Below are 22,542 nucleotides of genomic sequence, written 5' to 3'. Positions count from 1 at the left end.
GCATCCACAGCTTCTCTGTGCAACCCGTTTCAGTGCCTCACCACCCTCACAGAAAAGAATTTCTTCCGTATATATAATAATTGCAGCTTCAATTTGGTAATAAGGTAATGTTCAATATTGTGGTTTCCTACATAGTGTTCAAAATTGTTGTTTCATTTATTCCCCTCTCCGCTGCAATGATTCAGGGGACACTGTAGGAATGGTTGAAGTTAATATCTCTAAGCAGCAATAAGTAATGAACAAGTAAGGAAAAAGGTATTTTCCTTGTAGTACTTCAAGTCTCAGAGAATTACCTGTACTAACTGTAGACTGGGGGTGTTCTTAAGAAAATGCAACTGTGTAAATTACAGGCTGCTTTAGTGTTAATTAACTGCACCAGTGCCAAAGGAATGGCAGCAGCTACAGAAGAGCAATTTTCATTCATAATAGGATTGCCTTTCTTAACCCCTTGCACTTTAAGGATGTACTTTCATGAGCTCAATGTTTTGCATGATATGTTCTATTTTACTTGTTTGTTGTACAAATTTAGTTTTCCTGTAGCCTCCTCCTCCCTCCCCACCACCCCTCTGGGATTCCAGAGCATTGATGTACTACGCTTGTCTAGAACATTGAAAACAGAGAGGGTTTTTAATGACTGAGCTCTGGTTGAAAGCCTTTTGAAATCAGCTAAAAGATTCCCAGTTGTTTCAGTGGCTTCTGCGTCGGAGCTGTAGGTCTGTCCCCATTTCCTTCCCGCGCTGTAGCTCCGTGTGCATGCTTAGCACTTGCGGGGTGAGCTCATGTTACTGTGTAGCACTCCTAAGTTGACTTCCATTCCTCACTAACCAATAACTGTGCAAATGGTGCAGGCCACCCTATCACGATGACAGGCCCTATTGGAAACCCCCCACAAGTGGAGAGGACAGCAATTTACGGTATATCCAGGAACAGAACCAGAAGAATTTAGGAGGAGTCCAAAGCATGGTGTACCAAGATAAACTCATGACGACACTCTGAAAAAGAGCCATCTTCATTTCACCTGCCATCTTAGACATCATTGCATTCCATGGTCCTTGTCTGTCTGCAGTATGTTCAAAGTGTATTGTGCATAAAGTGTGTGTCTTCGTATGTACATCCATCCTTGTTTAGTGTTCGTGGACATTCTTGGGAAAAGTGTTTTCCATATCTTTGTAAAAAAAAAAATTTTGAAAAACCTTTTTCAATTCTGGTAAGAATTTTCAGTGCCCCGAGACCAGAAATTTTCTGGGGATTTACATTCTACCCAAGTTCCAAGTCTGTGACCCTCTGCCTGCTGTTGAAGATCAGACATTTGTGCCTTAGTTATTTTTATTACCTTGTTTATTTGGAGTCAAATTAATAGATGAAGTTTAAGAACCTTGTTTTTTAGTTGGCATACAAATAGGAGATTGCAGGGAGGAAAAAACAGTATTCATACTGGCAATCAAATTGGCTTGTGGGCCACCAACAAAGGGAGCCTACTGAGGCAGTCATAGGTTTGGATGTCATTTGTTTCTAGTTTTTGTGTTCTGCAGAAAAAAATAGAGGTGCTTACCTAACTTTGACAACAAGTATAGGGAAAGAACACTGTAATAAATTTCACACAGTATGTATATTTTTTTTTTTTTTACTTACTAATTATATTGATAGCATTCCCCAAAACCATACCTGCTGCTATAAAGGCAAGAATGTTAAAAATTAATCCTTGCTAAAAGGGTGCTGCTGTCATCTTATTTTTAATGTGATTATGGAAATGAACTTGCTAATTACATGAAACTACCTACTGATAACTTTTGTCTGAGTGGGCTCAAAAACACAGCATATAATCAGTACATTAAAAAAAGGGGACATTCCAGTAGAATAGCTCTATTTTTTTTGAAGTTAGATATTTGCGAAGTTGAATGTATATTTTACAGACCTAGGACTTTGAATGAGACTGGCTGGTATTTTGATCACTTGCAGACTTTTTTGTTATCTTTAAACCAAAAATCACAGTGCCATCTTCACTCGTGCATTTGTTAGGCCTTACATTTGTGGTCTCTCTGAAGTTGTTGGAATGAATGAATCTTCATTTGGAATGTTTTCAAAATGAAGTAGTTTTTAACTTGATTTTGATAAATACACATTTCTAAATGGCTATAATGAATTTTTTCAGAGCAAATTTGGTAGTTTATAACTTTTTGTGAAATACATTTGTTTACAAATGCTATCTTTTATTATTTGTTTTGATCTTTCCTGTATGTGCTAAGTACAAATAAAAAATGTCAACCTTGTTGATCTGGTTATGATGCATTATTTATTTTTGAAAGATTTTGGGGGAGTGTGTATATATATGCTTGTACCTGATTTCCCCCGTAGTTACTAGTGCTGTGGTGGATCGAAGTTTCCAGTACAATCTGTAGAGAGGGGAAGACAATAAAGCAATTGTGCACTGAGATGTGAAAATGCCAGAGTAAATCTAAGGTGTGTAATCACAGAAGCTGACTTTGGTTTTCCCAGACCAGTCGTCCTCTATTTCAGCAACATTTTATTTAAGAAAGGAAGAAAGAGAAACTTTGTTGGAGCCACTGGAACAAAAGTCTAGTTTAGCTGCTGCTCTGGAAGCATTCTGGAGGAGGGTTTTTTGAATACTCGCATTGGTGCTTTATTATTTACACACCTACATTCATAATACAGTATCTTTCTTGTCATACAACCTTGTCAGCTTCCCTGTGGTTTGTTGCCAGTGTTCCACCTCATCCTGTGTTGTTATGTGTGGTTTGGTTTGCTGCTGAAGGGGCACTGAAGGAGGGATCCATTCCCTGACAGACTGCAAGAAAAGACAGCACAAGGCCTAACTGGGTCCTGTACGTGTTAAAATGCCTCAGGCACACTGGTGAAGAACAACCTGTGGGCCTTGTGTGTTCTGCAGTTCGTGTGTGTCGCCTCGAGGGAAGCACTTATCATTCTGCTTCTCTGGAGAAGGAGCCCACACCTTCTGCACTCCCTTTTCACTTGCTCATCCCTCATCCTCCCTGCTGTCTGCAGAAATCTGAACCAGCCAAGTCACGGAGCGATCAGCTAGGTAAGAAGGCATCAATGTCTCTGTCCTTTCTTCCTATAGGTGTAGTTGACTTCTTGTAGCACATGGGCTAGGATGCACTTGGGAAGAGGGAACATATCTACCTGTGTCCTCTCTGACCCCAGCACTGCTGTGACCTGTGCAGCTTACATCACCTGAACAAAGGTGGATATGGGTGGTCTCTGTCTGGACAGGGTTGTATAAAAGAGTTGCTTTAAAGATAAAAAAGCACATTGGGATTTTTTTTTTCCTAAAAGTAGCACAGACGTAACTCACAACAGTTTGTTTTTAACAAGTAATACAGGTCTTGTGATGCTAAGATTACAATTTTTTGTTTGAAGCAACACAAAACACTGCATCTGAAACCAGATTACATTAGGGAAGGGAGAGAGAAGAAAAGTGGAAAATGTTTGGTTAAGTCTGTTGTTAAACATAACAGCAAGTTTTGTTTAAACTATTGGGAAAGCTCTGGCAATATAAATCAATACTACATCTTAAATTTGTACTGCTATAGGAATCCTCTGGTAGTTTATAGGCACAAACTCAATGTAGGAACTTGATGGCCCTGGTATGTGAGTGTCTATACACTCCTGTGGTACTTTAACTAGGAGCTCCTCATGAGGAAATGCACCGTTTTTACCAAAGATCATGTTACAGAGTCATTCTAAGTCAACACATTTTAAATGTGTTCTAAATATACACAGGGAAGTTTGGTTTTTTTAGAAAAACCTTTTGAAAGTTGCCTAAAGGAGGTACCACCTTCTTAATCCAAATGAAACATGTTCTCAGGGGTACCCATTGAACTGCATGTGCAAACTTTCTCCACCCTGCTCTGAAGTGTGTTCATTGTGTGAAACCTTCTTTTTACAAGTCCAGCATACACTTGGAAACTTCTGTAATCTGATTACAGGTGATAAACACTATCCTTGCATCAGCCTGGGGGGGTTGGAGGGGAAGTGTGAGTGTAGTGATAGGCAGTGGAGAAATTACACTCATCTGAAGTCCAGCATGGAATTGCTTCTTCCATGTGCTGGAGAATTAATTGATACAACCTGGCCGAGGGTATCTTTTGATCATCTCTCTGCACACCTTCCTCCTGTATTTAATAAAGCTGGAAACCAGTTCTTCCCTGGCAGGGCTCAAGCCTGGCTCTGCACTCTGTGTAGTTGGATTTGGAGGGGGATTACCTTATAATAACTGTAATCCTATGTCCTCTCCCCCAGGAACTGCTGGGGGAATTGAAAAGCTGGTGACACTGTGACACCACATCTGTAACACCAGCTGAAATATATCACTTTTCAGCCCCAGCCAGGCCCTGCCATGCAAACGAATGACTAATATTGAATACTGAAATATGATACCTGAAATACAATACTGAAAGTGTTGTCATTTTCAATATATTGTTTTAGTGTGGGCTTTTTCTTCAAACTTTCATTTTCAGCTATTTTTCTCTAGCTGATGTGAGTCACAGGCAAAGTGAACAAAGGGATCAGGTTTTATAATGCATTTCTAAAGCTGGCAGTCAGGGGTTTGTATGCTTAAAGGAAAGAATTAAGTCCTTCTGCATGCATTTATCGTTGAACTCATATGCAAACTGACCAAGAGGAGGATTTTTTTCTCACACTGTGGATGGCAACAAAGCATATATTATGGCCTGGTGATGTAAACTATGATTTTCTGTTCCACTGGATGAGCGCTGCAGAAGATGTCTCTTCAACCTGCAAGAGAAAGAGTGTCGGAGCAAGTAATTTTGAAAATGGAACTTCAGGTGCTGGCAAGGAATGAGCAGGGGAACATCAAAGGCAGCAGGGGAAAAATGAAACCGAGTATGTCACCTCCTTCTCAGGCATCAAAGTTGGCGAGATAGGGCTCTCTGAGAGAGAGGAGAAAGACAGTTCAGCACTGCAATCAACTCTTTCAGAGGAGGAATCTTTTCAGTTTGTGTATCAAGCAGGCAGGCTTCTTCTACCTGTCTCAAAGGAGAGAAGTTTTGATGCACATCCATCTAACCTGACACGCCAGATCTCTGGAAAGACTGTTGGCAGTGAGTGGTTTTCCTATTACTCTGCAGCAGAGAACCAAGGAAAACAGCCCTGTATGGGGAATGCTGTCATTGCAGCTTTCCTAATAGCAGCTAAAGAGACTGCTGGAGCCAGAGCTGCTACAGACCAGTATTAATGGACATAAATTAGGAAATGTGGTTTTTTTAGTTGACCTCAGCCTCTGTGTGTTGTGCTTTGAAAGGGCACTGATCTACCAGGATCCTGGCTTCTTTGTTAAGATAGAAGTTTCATGTGCTAGCCATGAAACCTCGAGAACCAGCTTGCACTAACTCTCTGCACCGTACCCAAACCTGTGCTACATTGTGAGGATGGAGATTTTGAACTGTTTCAGAATAAATACTTTTTCCTACATTACAGTCAAACTGCACACGCTTGGAAATTCACAGTACTTTTCTGCTCCCACGTTTCAGTGTCAAAGAGCCTGCAGGAAAATCAGTCCTTCCTCAGCAGGCACATAGAAAGATGCAGCTTTTGGAAAAAAACAATCTTGGTCAAATCAGATCAGACAAAAACATGTAAAGAGGTGGGCCATACTTTTCTGTCTGCCTCCTGCAGTACATGGCAAAGCAGTGTGTGGTGATCACGAAGACCTTGTTCGGCTTCCCTTGTTTTCTACATACTGATGAACCTTGAAGTGACTGGCCAAAGTTTCCCTTCCTCAGTGTACATGCTGTTGCTCTTATTGCCACTGAATCACCAAAATAACCCACAACAAACAAACAAAAAAAAACCCCAACAGATAATTCAGTTGGAGTTCTTCCATTGATATGAATCATTTCCAGTAATAAAGCTGCAGACTAAATGCTGCTCTCAAGCACTTAGCAATGACTGTTTCATGACTGTACTTTAAAGAAAAACAACTTTCTAAGAGCCTATTTCACAAGTGTTAATCTGAATTTAATTGTAAAGTTCACGTCAGGCCTCCCCGTGCACTGCCCCCTGCAGATATGAGTATCTTGCTACAGAAAATACAAGCATGTCAGTAATAACTTGTGTATCGCTTTTAATTTCTGCATGTGATATACTTGGTTTTGAACAGGAAGAAAAGATTTTTTTTTTTTAAAAATCTCTATCTTCCATCCAGCTTTCCTAAAGATGGTGATTTTTTTTCCCCTTCAGTTAGAATCTTGGCAGACTTGGCACACAGATTGGTGGAGATAAGAAGTGCCACCAGCCTGATCCAATGTTACTACTTTGTTATGTGGTTTTTGCATAACAGCTTTCTAATGACTGTGGGATGCTCCTTTGGGTTTGGGGGCACCAGGTCTTCCATGATCTGTTGCCTGTATCTCTTCAGGAGAAATCTAGTCGCTAACAGAAGAAGCATTCATGATGACTGCCTCAATCATCACACCCTCTCAGAACTGACGAATCTGCCAGTTTAAGACAAATGTTGAGGTGAGGCTATGGGAACCAGTGGAAGTGCCCCTAGGGTTCTGTTTTCAAATTGCCACCACAATTATATTTCTACCATGAATGTACTATCTTTTGAATTTGTAATGTGCTTGATTTTTTTTCTTTTCCATTTTCATCTTACTCTTTCTTTTCTTCTTCCCTTTCCTCTTCCTTTTCCTTTCATAGCACTAGTAGTATGACCTTTAAAACAAGCAGCAAAATCTGCAGCTCATCATATGAAAGATGGTGTTTTGAATTACACAACAGCAGATGTTTCATACAGGAACAGTTTTGAAAACCTGTAGTTCCTGGCTTACCAATGTCTTATGTTGATGGATTATAAAAAACACTATTTCTTTTTTTTTTTTTTTTAATGAAGGCAATGAAAAACATCTTCTACTTTCCGAGTGACAACAAAAATGAAAGAAGTAGCCACACCTAATTAGAAGTAGGAAGTACTGATCTAATGCAATTAAACTCCGGATAAGAAGCTAATTATTTATAAGTTACTTTTTCCTCCCTAAACCCGTAACATTCTGTGCTGGAGTTATAATCACAGTAGTTCACCTGCCATTACCAATTTCTGCAATTTTGTCTTCCTTAGAGAAGTAGAAATACAAATCATTAATGAATCTCCAGTGCTCTCTAAATTGTGTAATTGCATAGTAATGAACTCAGTACCTAAACAGATGACAGAGTGGCTGTTTCTTTTCATCTCCAGGGCCCAAGGCCCTGAAGATTAAGGCCTTGATGGCAAGCAGCAGAGCCAGCATCATGGTGCCTCCAAGCTGAGTCTTTCTCATCAGTAGGAATACAGAAGTCAAACAGGAAGGAAGAGCTCAGAAAAAAATGGGCCGGGGAGACAAAAAGCTCAAAGTAGAGGGTTTAGGAGAAGCAGAGGTTTACAGTGTTATGTGCAAAAGAAAGGAACTAGAAAATGAAAAGCAGTGGATTATGCTAGAAACTCTGAGAATGGAGAAGAGGAATAAAAGAGGCAAGGAAGCTTTGTGATTTCAGTGTCTGTGTCTTCAGCACCTGGGGCTCTCTGAATCAGTAGCAAGGCTGATTTGAAGCAAACTTCAAGGAACTTGAATGTAAAATTGGATGCTGCTTCTGTATCAAAATTTTGAGCCCAGGAGGCCTTTGTTTGTTACTATTCATTTTCAGTTTCAATGGTTGCATTTAATGTGTGTGTCTCATTCTCGATTTCTGACTTAAAAAAAAAAAAAATCTGTGAAAATGGCTTTAAAGGTAAAATGAACAGTTTCCTGCTGTAAGTCAGATGAGTTGCCCAAGTATTGAAGTGAGAACCTGCCCAGAGATAGGGCAGAGGTTAAAAGTTTGTAATTAAGAGAGCCCTTGCTGTGCTAAATGATTGATTTTTTACTACTTTTACCTGTTAGTACTGTCTTTTAAAAGGGCAAAAATCTATAACCTAAAAAGAAGTCATTTGTGTGGCAATGGAGTCGGTCGTCTTCACACTGGCCTTTAAAGTTATGGCAAATTACTGAAAATTTACAAGACAGCATATTTTTTGTAAAGCAATAGCAGCATTCAGAATCAGAATAATTTAGAAGCATGAAAATTACACAGTTTGATTAATTTCTTTTAAAACAAGTTTTTTTTCCCAAGGAATTTCATCTTAGTAAGGACAGAGACAGAAAGGAGATTTTGTAAGATGGGAGCATATTGTTAAGGGAAGCCAAATCCCATGGATTGGCTTCAAGGCTAAAGGGATTACGCCTTTCTAATCTGCTAGATGCAAGGCTGCTGTAATTCCTGGCTTCACGGCCCAGGATGAGATGCTGAGCCTTCGTTCCAGAGATGCAAATGCTCACAGAGCACCCACTCTGGAGCCAGCCTTGCCAAGCACAGGAGCTGAAGGGCAGCACCTTGAGCAGCACCTGCATACACAAACAGCAGCTCACAAATGTGGGGCAGCACACAGAGCTCCATCCTCGATGCATACACCTCCACAGAAAACAGGACTGCAATTGAGGAGATGCCCTGGACTGTGGTGATCGGAGCTTGACCAGCCAAGCTGACTGACCAGCAGTTTGCTTAGGGCTGGTCACTTTTCTCACCTTTCTCACGTGCATCCTGATGCACATGAATCCTCCTCTTGCCTTTCTCTTGTCTCCTTGCAGTTACTCCTGCTTTTTCCCTGCATTGCTCCCGGTTTTGCTAAATCCATACTCAAATTTCCCAAGGCTATCTCTGTAGTTTGGGCCTTACAGAGTTACTGATACAGTTTCCTAGACAGTGCTGATCTTGTCACATTGTTCTCACCCAAGAGACCCTGATACTCCCCCTTCAGAGCTCTGTGATGTTCGGCCATTGCTCATGGAGCCCTACCATAAGTACCTGTGAATTCCAGCAATCCTCTGGACATCCTTTATAACATTTTTAGCTGCTTCTGCCTTCATCTTTTATGTCCAGCAACTTCTTCTGTCACATCCTGTGATTTCTCATGTTCTTCTCTTTTAACTAAGCCTCAGGCCTGTGCCTGCTTCTCTCTGCAACCTTTGGCAGCAATGTGATACTAAGCACAGTAGAGATGAGACAGGAATGTGCTTAGCTCACAGGACCTGAGTTATTTAATGGGTTAAGTGGTGGGAAAAGCTGTACCATGGCTAACAATCCAAGATTAGCTGCAGGCTGCTTCAGAGGCTTCAGTTCCTTGCTTAGTTTTGCTCCTGTTTTAACCTGAGCTAGCTTGCTTAGATTAGGCACCCCAAGCCATTTTATTTCCTAAGGACAGGAATACATTGCCTCTGTCTGAAAGGGGAAGGCAGCAGACTTGAGGGAGGATCTTGTTGGTCTTAGAAAATTTTATGTCTGCTTTTCAGAGTTTTCTCATCTACAAGGACATCTGGGACAATGAATTTTTTTGACAGGTGATTAAATATCATTAGCTATTGTTACTGTTAATTAAAACCATTTGTAAATGAAAAAAAGCAAGCTTAGTTCCCCAGTGGGCATATTTTGCATGACAGTTTTGCAAGACAGTATTTTTTTAATGATCTTTATGCAGATAGGGTGGAATCTATGAGGACAATGTCTTTATTGGGTCAAGATTTGTTCCTTGGTATTTTATTAGAACATGCTTTGCTGCGGGCTTTATTCTTCTTTTGGAGAATTCTAGATTACTCTTGCTTCAAAACTTAGTTCAGCATCTTGTATCCTACAACAGGCTTCTGACACCATTTCTTAATGTATTTTTTCCCCATTATCTTTTTCTCTTTAATTACAAGGTTTTCTGGGAAAAGGCTGCTGGCTGCCTGCTCTGCTTTCTGAGGTGTCGCTAGGATTGGATGGGGACTGTGGATCATCCCTGGCAGCAGGGAAAGATTTCTGCAACACAGTTTTCCATGCCTTCCCTGAAGGAAGCAAATGGGCCAACTGTGTTTTCCTGATGTCAGAGCTGAGCATGGAAGTGTAACCGTACTGTTAGCTTTAGTTACACTTCACACAGCTCAGGAAGCCAATTCTGGCCAGCAAAGAGATCTTGGTTACATGGTGCAGGAAAAAAAACTGACATAGGTTTGGTTTTAGTGATTCCAGTCTTCCTTTACTTAGGAATACTCATTGCTTTTACATGTCCCAGTCCTTGGCTGCAAAATAAAAGTTCACCCTTTCTCTGTTATTGCAGTCATCCTGCTGTGGTCTGTGTTCCCTTCTCATGTAATGCTGGGTCAAGTCTTCTGCTTCAGTCCAATAGTCCTGGCCATTAAGTGATACTCACACGTACTGCCTTCTTCCTATCCCCTCATTTCCTCTTCTTTCCTCTTCACAGGGACATTTTCAGAGAATGTAAAATTCCTTCTCTCTCTGTGTCACTTGCCATGCTTTAGCGAAACAAGTGGTATGTGAGATTCTAAATATGATTAATGGAAGTTTGGCTAAAAGTTCATTGTGGTTTATTTGGTTTGTTGGGGTTTTTTTAACTGCTTTTGAAGCATGGGCAGGGAATTAACCTAAAGTCTACCCTCCTTCCTCCCAATAAAGGGAGATAATAAACCCAAAAATGAATGTTTGGCTTAGCACGGCTGTTAAGTCTCCTCTCCCCGGCTGCCACACTGAAGTGTCACAGGGAATGGCTGCTTTCATTACATACACATTAATACACATATGGTAACAGGCACTGCAGCACTTCCCCTGGCTGCCATTTGGGAGCACGTCTGAAGCCCATTTTGATGCTGGAGAAGGTATTGTAGTGATATGGCAATGGGTGATACATCTCCCAGCACATTCAGTACAAAGCCAGCAGTGTGAATCTTTGCTGCCAAAACCTGTGCAAATCACCACCAGGCTTGCTCTGAGCTACAGATGGGGGAGGATCAAGAGTGGTTGCGAAGATGTTTGTGGAAAGTTTGAGGACTTTTAAATACTGGAAAATTGCAGTGGTTTGGTGCGGGAGGAATGTTCAAAGCAAATAGAGGTGGCTGTGGCAATTGTTGAAGGTTACTTATCACAACCAGACCTAGAAGCCTGGGATTTTTTTAAAGCACTGTTCAACTATCGTAGGGAAGGTCTAAACTCTTAGAGTCATCCGTGAGGCATGATTGTTTGAGCCTGCTTTCTGCTATTGCCCCTCCAGCCTCCCCATGGAGAGGAGAAAAGAAAGCCCCACCATTTGCTCTCCAAGTGTAACTTCAGACAGGTGGGAGATGCCTAGAGGAAGAGTGGGGAAAGAGGGGCATGGTCAGGGTGCAGGAGTAAGCCTGCCCTGGGACACAGGTGCAAGATGTTTCTGCAGGCCTACACAGTTTTGTTCTACATGAGACTGAGGATGGCAGCTGGGAGGATGGCATGGAAAGGCAATTACGTTTTTTACAAAACCCCTTGTCACTCACCAAAAATGGGAGTCCTTCCATACCAGGCCTGTAATGGATGAGAGAAAAGTCCTGATCAGGTATTGATCTTAGCACATCAGAAAGATTAGGGTGCAGCTCAGGAGGAATGTTTGTGCTAGGTAGGAGTAACATGCCTCACAGCTGAGGTTGTGGGGCTGGAAACCTGGCCAGTTTAGGAAAGGATCTGATGTTCTTGAGGATCATAAGTTAAATATGAGTCAACAATCCCAATATATAGAAAAAGATGTCATGTTCCAGTGTATAAACAGGAGTAGATCCTGTAGGACATGGGAGACAACCCTTCCTCTTCCAGGCCTCAGCTGGAGCGGGTTGTCCAGTTCTGAACACCACATGTTGAAGCAGAGCAGGGGGCAGTTGGGTGGACAGGCATGGCAAGATGTTTCAGAGCTGTAGGGAATGTGTGACCCATGAGGGGCAACTGAGGAATTCAGAGCTCTTCAGACTCTGAGGGGAGATGTAAAGGGCCATTTTCAAAAACGCAGGCTTCTGTAGACAGAAATAACCTCACTGTGTCCGTGATGGATGGGAGAAGAAATAGTGGCTTAAATTGCAGTAAAGGAGACAGAATAAACAAAGAAATAAGTGTAGGCATGCTGAGATGCTGAAATCGATTGTACAGCAGGGTCATGGAGTTTCTGCTAGTGAAGGTGTTGGAGGTTCAGTTCAGGTAACACAGTCCCATTGGTTTTGAAGGCTTTCAAAGACTTTTCTGTTCCCCATTTTCCTATGTCCTCTTAACACTGTTGTGTGTGTGAACTGTACACTAGAGACATGTTTTGATGTCCAGTAGGTGACTGGAGCACATGAAATCTAAGAATGTCTACTGAAAATAGCTTTTTGGGTAAACTGTGAGGAGCGTAAAATTGAGACAGAGGACTAGTAACGTAAATAAAAATTTTAAAATAGGAAAGAAAATTAGTAGATACACATTATTTGCCTTTTTCCTCAGTGTGCTGCCTTTTTGGTCAGAAGGAGGTAATTAATGTGAATTTGAGGCTAAAGGCAGTACTAACCTTCTTGTGAACACTGAGTGGCTTTTTTGAAGGTTCAACTTCCGGAAACTAATCCTCAGGAGTGCTTTTTCCTGAATGAGGGACAAAGAAGAAAGGTTTGCTTCCTTTGCACAATTGCCTGTACCGCCCTGCCTCATTTTCCTTGAAGGACAGGAGGTGTCTGTATAGGAAACAGCTGGAGTTTGCTGAGAAAGCCATGCAGGTAAATAACAGCAGAGAAAGAGGAAACCTGCAGGACAGCCAATTCATGATTAAAAAATAAACCAAAGGTATGATATTGGCATACATAGGGTGGCCAGAAGGCAGGTGCAAGAGAAAGGATGAAAATTGCTACCTGTCCACATAATGCACATAGTCTGAGAGCATTACTTGATATCTGGGGAGCAAGTATGAATTCCTGGAGGTCAGGAGTATGAATACATTTGGAGATGGTCAAAAAGTTGGTTCACTGAAAGTAGTGATTTATTTACATCAATGGATTGGGAAGGATACATGAGCATGTTTTCCATTCAGGTAAGCCAGATAGAAGCAAGCAATAGAAAGCAAAGTTAGTGACAAAAGGATGCATTGAGTGGAAAAGTGTTGAGTCTCTATATTTAGGACAGTGTAAGAACACAAAAGTGAAAAACAGGTGTGATATGAGGTAATAAAAATGCCACCTTGTAGAAACTGCAGTCCAATGTGCCCCTAAAATAGAGTACACAGAAAAGGAATTTGGACTACATGGTATTTTTGTTTGGGTACTGTCAGCTTTTCTAGTTGGCAGGCTCTGGGGCTGCTGCAAGACCTGTTGTTTCTGATTGTTCAGTAACTCCTTGGTAGTGAGGGTATCCGTGCAAATGCCCAACCACACATGCATCGGAAGTGCAACAGTTGGCTGACCCTGAGATGAGTTTGCCTCGACATCTGTCAGTTGCTGTCAGCTCTGGAAGAGTGCAGATGACCACGTGCTTTTACATGGGCCAGCAGCTTGGGATTTCACATCAGAGTGCTCTGCCTCGGTAGTTACACCCTGTCTGGAGCTTTGTGACCTGCTGTCCTCAAGGACTTCAGTGCATAGTTGAACATCAGCTTTGCTGGGCTAGCTCGTTACTTCTTTGATGTAATGGTCTCCCTGCCTTTTACATTTTACTTTTTACTCTCCTCTCTGGACAGTCAAGAAATACATCTAGAGAATTTCGTGCACATTTGCCCTCATACCAAAGGGCAATTCAGTTGTCTCATTCAGTTGCTTAGCTTATTTCCATTTCAGCATGGAAGATACCTTGGGCCCATAGCAGTATGAGGAGTCAGTGTAAGGATTTGGTGTGATTCATTTTGAAAAGACCAACTGAAAATCTTCTAAACCAGGCTGCCAGTGGGTGAAATGAAAGAAACTCCCAAGCACGTAGGTTTTGTGTCTTGAAAAAAATTGAATCAGATGGGAAAAAAAAGATGTGCTGAGGCTCCAGCCCCAAACTGATCTTATTTCCCATCAGGGTTTTAACCATGTGAACAAAACCACCTATCCTCTCAGTCAAAAAAAGTCACACCAATCCAAGGCCCTTGAAGGGAAAGTGCAGGAGAGCTGCTACAATTAGTGTGCAATCTCATTAGCCTGTACCATTTTCCCCCTGTAGGCACTTGCTTGATTTGATTTGATTATAGCAGTAAAGATATAGTGTAGTTTGAAAAGACAGACCAGTCCTGGATTATCTGAGCTCACGAAAGCTGTCCCCTGTGGATCAGACACCTATTTGTATTGTTTCCTTAAGGTAGAAAACACATCAGAAGTGCCTTTATTGGCAGTGGTTGCTACATGCTGGAAACCTGCTGAGATTAATATACCCAACATTCCCCTCCCTGCCTTCTGCTTTCAAAAAGTAACCAGCATAAAAGTATTATTCAATTAGTACCCAGTCAGAAACCTCATGTTGTCTGAAGTTGTTACTCAGAAGACAGTGGTTATTAGTGATGTACCAAGCTGTGTGTTTCAGTATAACTTTGGAAATGATACAGATGTGTTTATTTGCAGATGTCTGGTTAATTTTGCTTTGAATCACTAAGTAATCTGCAGAGAACATATCTTAGAACGTATCTTAGGTATAATTTATTCATTGTTCCTTTAATTATTCGGTTTGCCTTCATTTCATATTGTCAGGTTTTCAGCTGCTGTTAGTAACAAAAGAAAACTGAAAACCCATGCATCTGAAGATATAATTTCTTTAGCATATTTCAAATAGGCAGGGGATTCATCTTTAGTTGAAATGAATTGATGTACTGCAACTACTGTCTAATGCACTACTATAGAGTAAGTTAAAACCTTATAAAAATTTTAAGCACTCCTCTGAGGAAAGCACATTCAAGTCCTTTGCAGCATTTATGTAGAGTTATCTCAATCTTTTTTGGTGGCTGGAATAGAGAGAAAATAGCGTTTCTAGAAATTCATCATTATTTCAAACAATAAACTGAAACAGCATCAGTTACAGCTAATGAAGAAAAGCAGCAGTGTCATTTGTTACCTCTGAGTTAGAGATGATGAATTAAAATGTCAATGTGTCCCCATTTGCCATATATTGTAGACTGTTGATAGTTAATCTCCTAACTAAACACATGCAAAAAAACCCCACCAAAACCCAAGCTAGTTATACCAGCACAGGTACAATTCCTTTTTGGCCAAGTGTTATTTCGCATATTGTTACCTGTAAAATGTTTTATTTCTCCATTTTTTCCCCAAGTCAGAATTTTTTCATATACCTGTTTTTCACCATAAGTTTAGAGACCTGAACATTCTCAGGAATGTAGTGTTACTCTGAGACTGTTCCTTGGTCTCTGCTCTTTGGACAATTTCACTTTAAAGGAGTTACTCTTTTCTGCCTGATGACTTTCCTATCCCAGCAAAGATTCTAGCAGAGATTGTGTAGTGTGTAAAATCAAAATTAATTCTGATCTTAAAGTCATACCAACAAGCAGAGGCATCCTTTTTCTTCACAGTGATAGAAAACTCTAAAGATTTGGGATATACCTCATTAAAATTTTTATTTACAAAAAAGCTGTGCATTTTTTCCCAAGAAAGTTTTCACTCTGTCTCTCCCAAAGTACAACTGGTGCTACTGTTTACTGCTCTAATTTGAACTGAATTTATTTTGTAGCTATCCCTTGAACAACAGTGATCTGCACCCGTTCAACATTGAGGAGAATGGTGGCACTCCATATACCACAAAAATGGCTGCAAGGCACCACCACCACCATCGGCATCACCACCACCATGCTAATTACGGTGCCCTTGCTCCCGAGACAAAGGACATTGTTTCTGCAGTTCCAAATCCAACCAGTAAGTCCACTGCAGTGATTGTCATTTCAGTAACTGTGCTGCTTGCAGGTTTGTCTCTGGCAAGGAGGCAAAGGAAAGGAAAGAAAAACAGTGTGCATTTCAGTTTTCCTCCTTGAAAAATGTGCTTCCTGTTATTATTTGCTAGCTTTGTCGCATGTGCAAATGAGACAAGATTTGCAATTTCCTGGCTTTGCTACAGGATTGTGGGATTTGGTATTAGATGGGTGTTCCACAGCTGAACAAATACCCCATTAGTCTCAGAATCTGTCTCCCTAACCACTTGGCACAGTCTATTTTTCGTTGTTACTCTTCGTATAGTTTCACAAACCTACCCTCATCTGCTATTGCCTTTTGCTGATCTGCCCAGCTGGACTTCAGCCCTCATTGTTTGGATCTTGTTTTCATCTGGGCACAGGCAGCAGAAATTTTGGAGCACTGGACATACAGCATCTTGCTTTTAGTTTGGGTAATGGGAGCAATTACAAGATTTACCTACCAAGACTGGAATATGCTTGCTTTCTTAGTGGAGAAATTCTTGGCTTGTAGAAAGCAAAGAGGGGAGAATCCTGTCCACTCCTGATGCAGTCTTGGGGAGTTTGGGTGGAAGTCTCTGCTGCTGAATGTGTACAGGTATTTTTAAGGGGATGGAGCTTGGCTAAGTATTTATAGGTTTACATAGGAACTAGAAGAGAAACATCCCTGTCATTGAGCAGTCCTACTTCCTGCTCTCCAGATTTACAATCTCTGCACTCTGCAGTGTGTCAGATGCTGAAGCTGTGTAAGAATGTCAGATGATGGGCAAAACAAGATCTGATCTATTATATTCCTTGTCTCTAGGAAACGATGAGTTTTTCCCTTGCCCAGTTTCTGCCTTCATAACTGTAAATCACTCTGAGATAGCTATCCATTATAGAAACTTTCACCCAGGTCAGTTAATCTGTCAATTTTCAAATTCCTGAAACCAGGGTCTTGGACTGTACTGGGTGACCTTGACTGTAGGCTGTCTCACCTCAGCAGTATTGCACAGGCACCTACCTGGACAAGCACTTTAATCAGACTTTGTTTCAGAAGCTCAGAAACACTTTCTTTAATTTTCTTTCCCAAGAGATTTGAGATAGTTTTTCGGAGAGAAGCTAAAGAAATAAAATGCAAGGCATTGTAGACATTTAGGGAAGGAATCCTAAGCAGCAATGTGACTTGCTTGCTGGGGCTTTTAATGAAGCTACTCCCTTAGGAGCGGCCTCCAGAAGATGTGTTGTTTTCCACTGACTGTACACTGCACTCCAGCCTACATTCATGCTGGGAAGCACATGGGGCTGACATGGAGCGTGGCCACCCCCTGCCTGGCACAGCCATATAGGCTCAGAGCAGGCCGCTGGACGCTCCTGTGCCACTGGCAGGTCTTTGCATCTGGGCCCTGCTCTGCAGCCGCCGGCACCATCGAGGAGGGGCGTGCAGCCCGTGCTGCTGTGGGGCTGCTGGCAGCTCACCTCGCCCGGGGCTGCCGGCAGCTCACCCGGCCCGGGGCTGCTGGGCCTCGGCCGCTCGCTCGCAGGGCCGCCCTGGATGCCGGCTGGGCACGGGTGGTGGGCGATGCTGGCAAGGCTGTGCTGGAACACCTCGCTCGGCTGTCAGCCTGGCATGGTGGGAGGCGGTGACCTTTCTGGGGGGTGTGCCAGCCAGTATTTTCCTTTCCCAAATGAGAGCTGAAGCATGTCCGGAAATTCATTCAGAGCCAGCTATGCTGCTGCTGAATGTCCCGACCCAGAGGGCACTGCTGGCCCTGCTTCCCCCATCCCCTCCTCGGGGCTCCCCCCATCCAGCCCACAACTCCATGTCAGACTCCCGGGGCCCCAGCTTCAGCCCCAGCAGTGCTGCTGGACTCTGGCTCCCCACAGCCCTGCCATGGGCCCACCTGCAGGACAGGAGGTAATTAAAGAAACAGCAAAACCACACAGCACAGGGCGTTTATTCCAGCACTCTGTCTCCTCTCAGGTCCCACAGCTTTCCTGCTTCTCCTTATTGCAGAAATAACCTTAGAAAAAGCCTAGAAGAGCACAAGGGCAAACATCAGGAGCAGTTCTCTTTGTGCCCAGTGAGCGTTACCTGTGACATGACACTGGGGCCCAGGGGGCTCCATGTCCTCCCCCAGGCAAGGGAAGGGTGAGCCCTCTCCCCCAAAACCTCTCCCTGCTGGTGGGGAGCAGCCTCTCTGGCCTGTCTGGCAGCTGCCATGCTCTGGAGGGGACTTCAGCAGCCGAGGTGTGTATGGCACCTGTTCCTGGAGACAATTTACCTTTCTCTTCACTTTGTCTGCTGAAAGCTGGTCCACACTAACTATTTGATGCAGGAGAAGATAATCAGTGCTGGTTCCTGCCCAGTGCTAGCAGCACCAAATGCCAATTCCCAGTTTCTCTAAGGGAGTGGTAAGGGATGGGACACCTTGGAGGGGAGGCTGTGGTGCAGCCATGCTGACTGCTCCCACCTGGGCTTTTTAGGCAACTGTGCATGCCTTGTGCTGAGTGTCTTAATGCTGCCGTGCTGCCCTGCTACAACCTATCGCTGATCCCCTGTGGCACCTGTGCATCCAGGTGGAGGTGCAAAGCTGTTTTCCCTTAAGAAACCAATCCATGGTTACATCTGGCATGTTTATGCTGTGAGAACAGTGGTGGTCTGGGCAGGAGCACTTGCCTTAAAACAGAATCAGACTTATTCATTTGCAGCTTGGGGTGACAGGTCTAAGTGCCTTTTCAAGGTTGGTGTGCAGGGGACTTGGCTTGGTTTGTTTTTAATGGTTTCATTAAAATGCTGCTCAGGCTATTTCAGCTGCAAGAAGACTCTTGTAGAGAGCCTGTGGGAAAGGTTGGCAGTGCATGTACTGAAATGGTTAGGAGCATGCTGGCCATTGGCTGGTTATCGGGGACAGCACACATGGCGCAGTGTGTGGGACAAGAAAAAATCAGGCAGAGCAGAGACACTATCAGCAGTCTGCCTCAGGAATGTGAGGACATGGGGGACTGATGTCTGACTCCAGGCTGTGTGGAAAGGCCAGTGCTGGGAAAGTGTTTCTAGGAAGTAAGTGGTCACTAAACTGGGGACACTCTCAGGAAAGAGGGTGCTTGTGACCAAAATATCTCAAGTGGAAATGCCTGAAGAGCAAAAAGGTCTCATGGGGGGAATATACTATCGTAGCAGAAACTTCCTCATAAGGCTGACAGAGGTGACACCAGCACTCCACCTACCTTGTGCTTTTCCATGGGACCACAGGTGTTTTGTGACTTGTTCCAGTTGCTATGGACTGGAGTCATCACTGAGCTCTGAGATGGTTTTAAATTCATCTAAAGTGGAACATGGAGTGACCCACTGATATGTACCCACCATCAGGCTGAGAGAGGGAGAAAGCATCTGCCTTTCTTCCACTTACATCTATTCTGAGAAATGCCAAAATTCCAGTGCAGTTAGCAGGACATGGGAAGGAGAGAGACAAACAACAGTATGCCCAGCCAAGGTTCCCTTTAAACACCTGTGAATGTTTCCCAGCAAACACAGCCCAGGACTTTGTTACAGAAACAAACAGACAACAAACCCAGGCCAGACCTGCCTGATTTTTCACATTCCAAGTAATTTGTCTACTTCAATTACTGGAGGAAGTGAAATCCAGTGAAACAAATCTGACGAGTGTGTTTATGAAGGCAGCTCAGCAGAAGATGTTGTTTTCCTGCGCTCAGCCTGATTACTGTACTCGCAATGCTACTCTTCACCTCAAAGCTAAAATATACACATCACATCTTGTGGTGCAGCACATCTTCCCCCAGCATATTCCAGAGCCCCAGTCCCACTGTATGCAACAGCAGCTGGCCTTACAGGGACGAGAGGGTGAGCCTCTTGCTTAGCCTAATTGGCATGGCAACATCGTGCATGGATTACCAGGTGCACACGAGCAGATTCACCGGCAGCAGCTGGGGCTATCACTGAGAGCAGATGCCAACATGGACGCAGTGCAGCTCACAGAATTTTTATGACAGAAAATGAGGAATGGGAGGAGGGGACCCAGGTTGTCTCTTGAACTCTGGGCTGAGCTTGCAGGTTATCACTTCTAAAGAAGGCATCCTTTATTCCTGAACCGCTTGCTGCAAAAGACCTTGCATAACCCTGAGCAGAGAATGGTCTAACACAGACTGAGTTTCAGGCTGGAAACATCACTTTGAAAAACCACAGTGCTGCCAGATCCTTTCTTGGAATGAAAGCCTGGGTTTGCCAAGACTTAATGCTGACTCAGGAAACGTATGCCTTTTGTAGGACTTCAGGTTTTTGCCTTTTCTTTTGTTTGAGATTGAGTTAAAAGGCTAAACTGGCCTGCTTGTCTTCCAGAGCTCTCCCTTTAAAAAAAGCCCAAACCCCCCCACCTTAAAAATCAGTCTGAAATAATAGCAAACTTGAGTAATTTAAATTAGGCACTTTCCCCCTTTCATTTTCTTTCTTAGGAGGAAAATAGAATGACTATGTTTCTTCAGAAAAAAACCAAAACCCTATCATCATGTCTTACTTTATGGCTGTGGTAATTTATTCCCAGAGTATCAGGCAGTTTCACAGTCTCATATCCACAGAAGCAGCTGTGATGTGAGAAATGCTGAACTCTGGCAACACTAACTTGTGATGAAAGACCACCAAGAGGAGGTCAATGCTGATATTGTAACCCTTTCTAGGACATTATTACCTCAGGGTGTGATAATGTTTCTCTAAAGCCAAAACCAGCTTTTTGCTTATATCCCTATAAACTGGTTTTAGCAATTTTTCTCTAGTCAGCAAAGCCCTTAATGTATATTTAAACAGCTGTAGAATTAGATCTTGAGTGAGTAATATTTAATATTCTTAGGACAGCTTAAGAACCTGTTCCAAACCAAACTGCAGTCAGTGCAAGGTTTTTATTGATTTCAGTAGGCTTTGAATCAGACTCCAGAGAACTGGATTGTTCCCAACTGTTATTATCTAGAATCCATGGCAAAAAGAAGTACAGGAGGACACAGAGATTAGTAAAATCATCACATGATGAGTACTTGCAAATATGCATATATATGCTACACTATCCCCAAGATGTTGACAGAAACCTTTCAGGACTATCGTAAGAAGTATTTTTCCTTGTCTTTCTGTGTCGGTGGCTTGCTCAAAATCTCTGTTGACAAAGCACAACAAATTCCTGACAACAGTCTTAAAGAGGCTGGCATATAAATAAAGATGTCTGAGAGAAGCCAAAAGCTATACTCTGATCTCTTTACACATCACATGTTTTGAGAGTGGCACCTTGGCTGTATAAATAATCCCTCTGGTGTCAACTAAGTTTTAGAATATAGATGGGCTAGAGGCAGGGGGGAGGTAAGGAGAGAAATATCTAGCCCAAAGCTGGCAAAAGCTCTGCTGAAATGAAAGGGTGGGTGAGAAGGAGGAGGGGGAGGAATTGTTTGCTAAATAGAAAAAGGCAAAATGACCTGAAAGGCATAATTATGAAACATTTTAGAGGGTCTTACAGAGAAGATGCTTTGCCGACCGCTGTCTCTTCAAATGCAGTTGAGTGTCTTGCTCTGCAGTTCTTCTGTAGCCTCCCTTCAGACTGTGTTTTTTTCTTTCTTTCTTTTGGGCGTCCTTTTAGAACTGAGCTCAGGACTTCCCCTTCTTTATGATGAAACTTCTCATCTGAAGAAAATAGAAACGGAGAGTGTGAAGGTAGTTGGACCATGGCCAGCCCTGCACGTCAGCATGAACAAGGTATAGCATATACATATATACTTTTACATATATACGCCGGAGCACCCTTGTAACTTCATATTCAAAATCTGCTGCTTTTTCACCTCCAAATCAACATTCATCTTCAACTGGCTTGCTTTTTAATCACCTCTCTCCATCTCCTTATGGGACTGGGATTTGGTTTGTAGATTTAGCATTTCAATCAGCTTTGGCTTTTGAAATTTCAGAAGCTACTGCAACAATGTTATGATATAGTTTTAGTTTAGTTGTGAAGAGTTAGTCATCTAGGCAGCCCAGAGCTGTAAAAAAATAACACTTTAAGTGATAAAAAAAAAAAAAAAAATCTTGTTTTTCTACATGAGGCATCCGTGTTATGCCATAAACTCCCCCTGGCATCTGATGTTAGTGGGTGTTTCATGAGACAGTTTTTGCAGGGGTGGCCAATCAGCCATGTCCTGCTGTTTCTGCCAGAGATCAGAGATCAGCAAGTTGGCGGCTCCTTGTATCCCTGTGAGGTAAAATCCACTGTCCCTGAGCTGTGGGACTCCCTGGTCTGAATCTGGATAGGGCCACAGGGCCACAGGTTTGCAACCACATAGGTCCTGAGCTGGTCTCTGTGAAGTCAATGAGAGCATTGCCACTGTCTTCAAAAGTGGTGGGTCTGGGCCTCCAGTGACTCTGTACAGACCTGTTAAAAGAAAAGTGGTGTTTTGAGAGTTTTTTGCCAGCTCAAGGGAGAACTCAACTAAATTACTTTACCTTGGTTTTACAAATAGCCTTTTATAACTGATATTACTTCAATAAGCATTAGGGAAATTAAAATCCAAGGGGACATGATAAACTGAACCAAAATAAAAGCATAAAGGCACTGTATAGCTATACAGCAGAATCTTTCTCTTCTCTGGACGAGAGATTAGGGGAGATGGAATTTAAGGCTGAAAATCAGTGAGCCAGGTGTTTCTAATGAGAAAATTAAATATTGGAAATTTTTTTTCAGCATTACAGTTAATTGAATTTATTCCATAATGCAGTGAATTTTCTGTCATGAAGATTTCCTTGAACCATGTTCAGTGTTTGTAGG

General features: G+C 42.6%; 1 protein-coding gene and 1 long non-coding RNA gene across 6 annotated transcripts in view; one reads left to right on the top strand and one right to left on the bottom strand.

The window, feature by feature from the left end:
* The window catches only part of EPB41L4B (erythrocyte membrane protein band 4.1 like 4B), a 169,802-nt gene that overhangs the window by 81,376 nt on the left and 65,884 nt on the right, over window positions 1–22,542 (top strand). For 4 of the 5 annotated variants that reach the window (XM_039570169.1, XM_039570171.1, XM_039570166.1 and 1 more), the window contains exons 16-17: window positions 15,538–15,719; window positions 21,367–21,482. In XM_039570169.1, coding sequence (XP_039426103.1) covers window positions 15,538–15,719; window positions 21,367–21,482 — 298 coding nt within the window. Of the gene's footprint in view, window positions 1–848; window positions 2,272–15,537; window positions 15,720–21,366; window positions 21,483–22,542 lie in introns of those variants that run through there. The other variant, XM_039570183.1, reaches the window with a different exon arrangement.
* On the bottom strand, window positions 4,536–21,402 carry LOC109143851. The gene is made up of 2 exons (XR_002044225.3): window positions 21,245–21,402; window positions 4,536–4,776 (listed from the first exon to the last, which is right to left on the bottom strand). It is a non-coding gene; the product is annotated as an uncharacterized LOC109143851 (long non-coding RNA).

Source organism: Corvus cornix, chromosome 2 (assembly GCF_000738735.6).
Source record: "Corvus cornix cornix isolate S_Up_H32 chromosome 2, ASM73873v5, whole genome shotgun sequence".
In the NCBI taxonomy this organism is placed as follows: domain Eukaryota; kingdom Metazoa; phylum Chordata; class Aves; order Passeriformes; family Corvidae; genus Corvus; species Corvus cornix.
The sequence above is the reverse complement of the archived record's forward strand: the minus strand, read 5'-3'. Positions and strand labels throughout refer to the sequence as shown.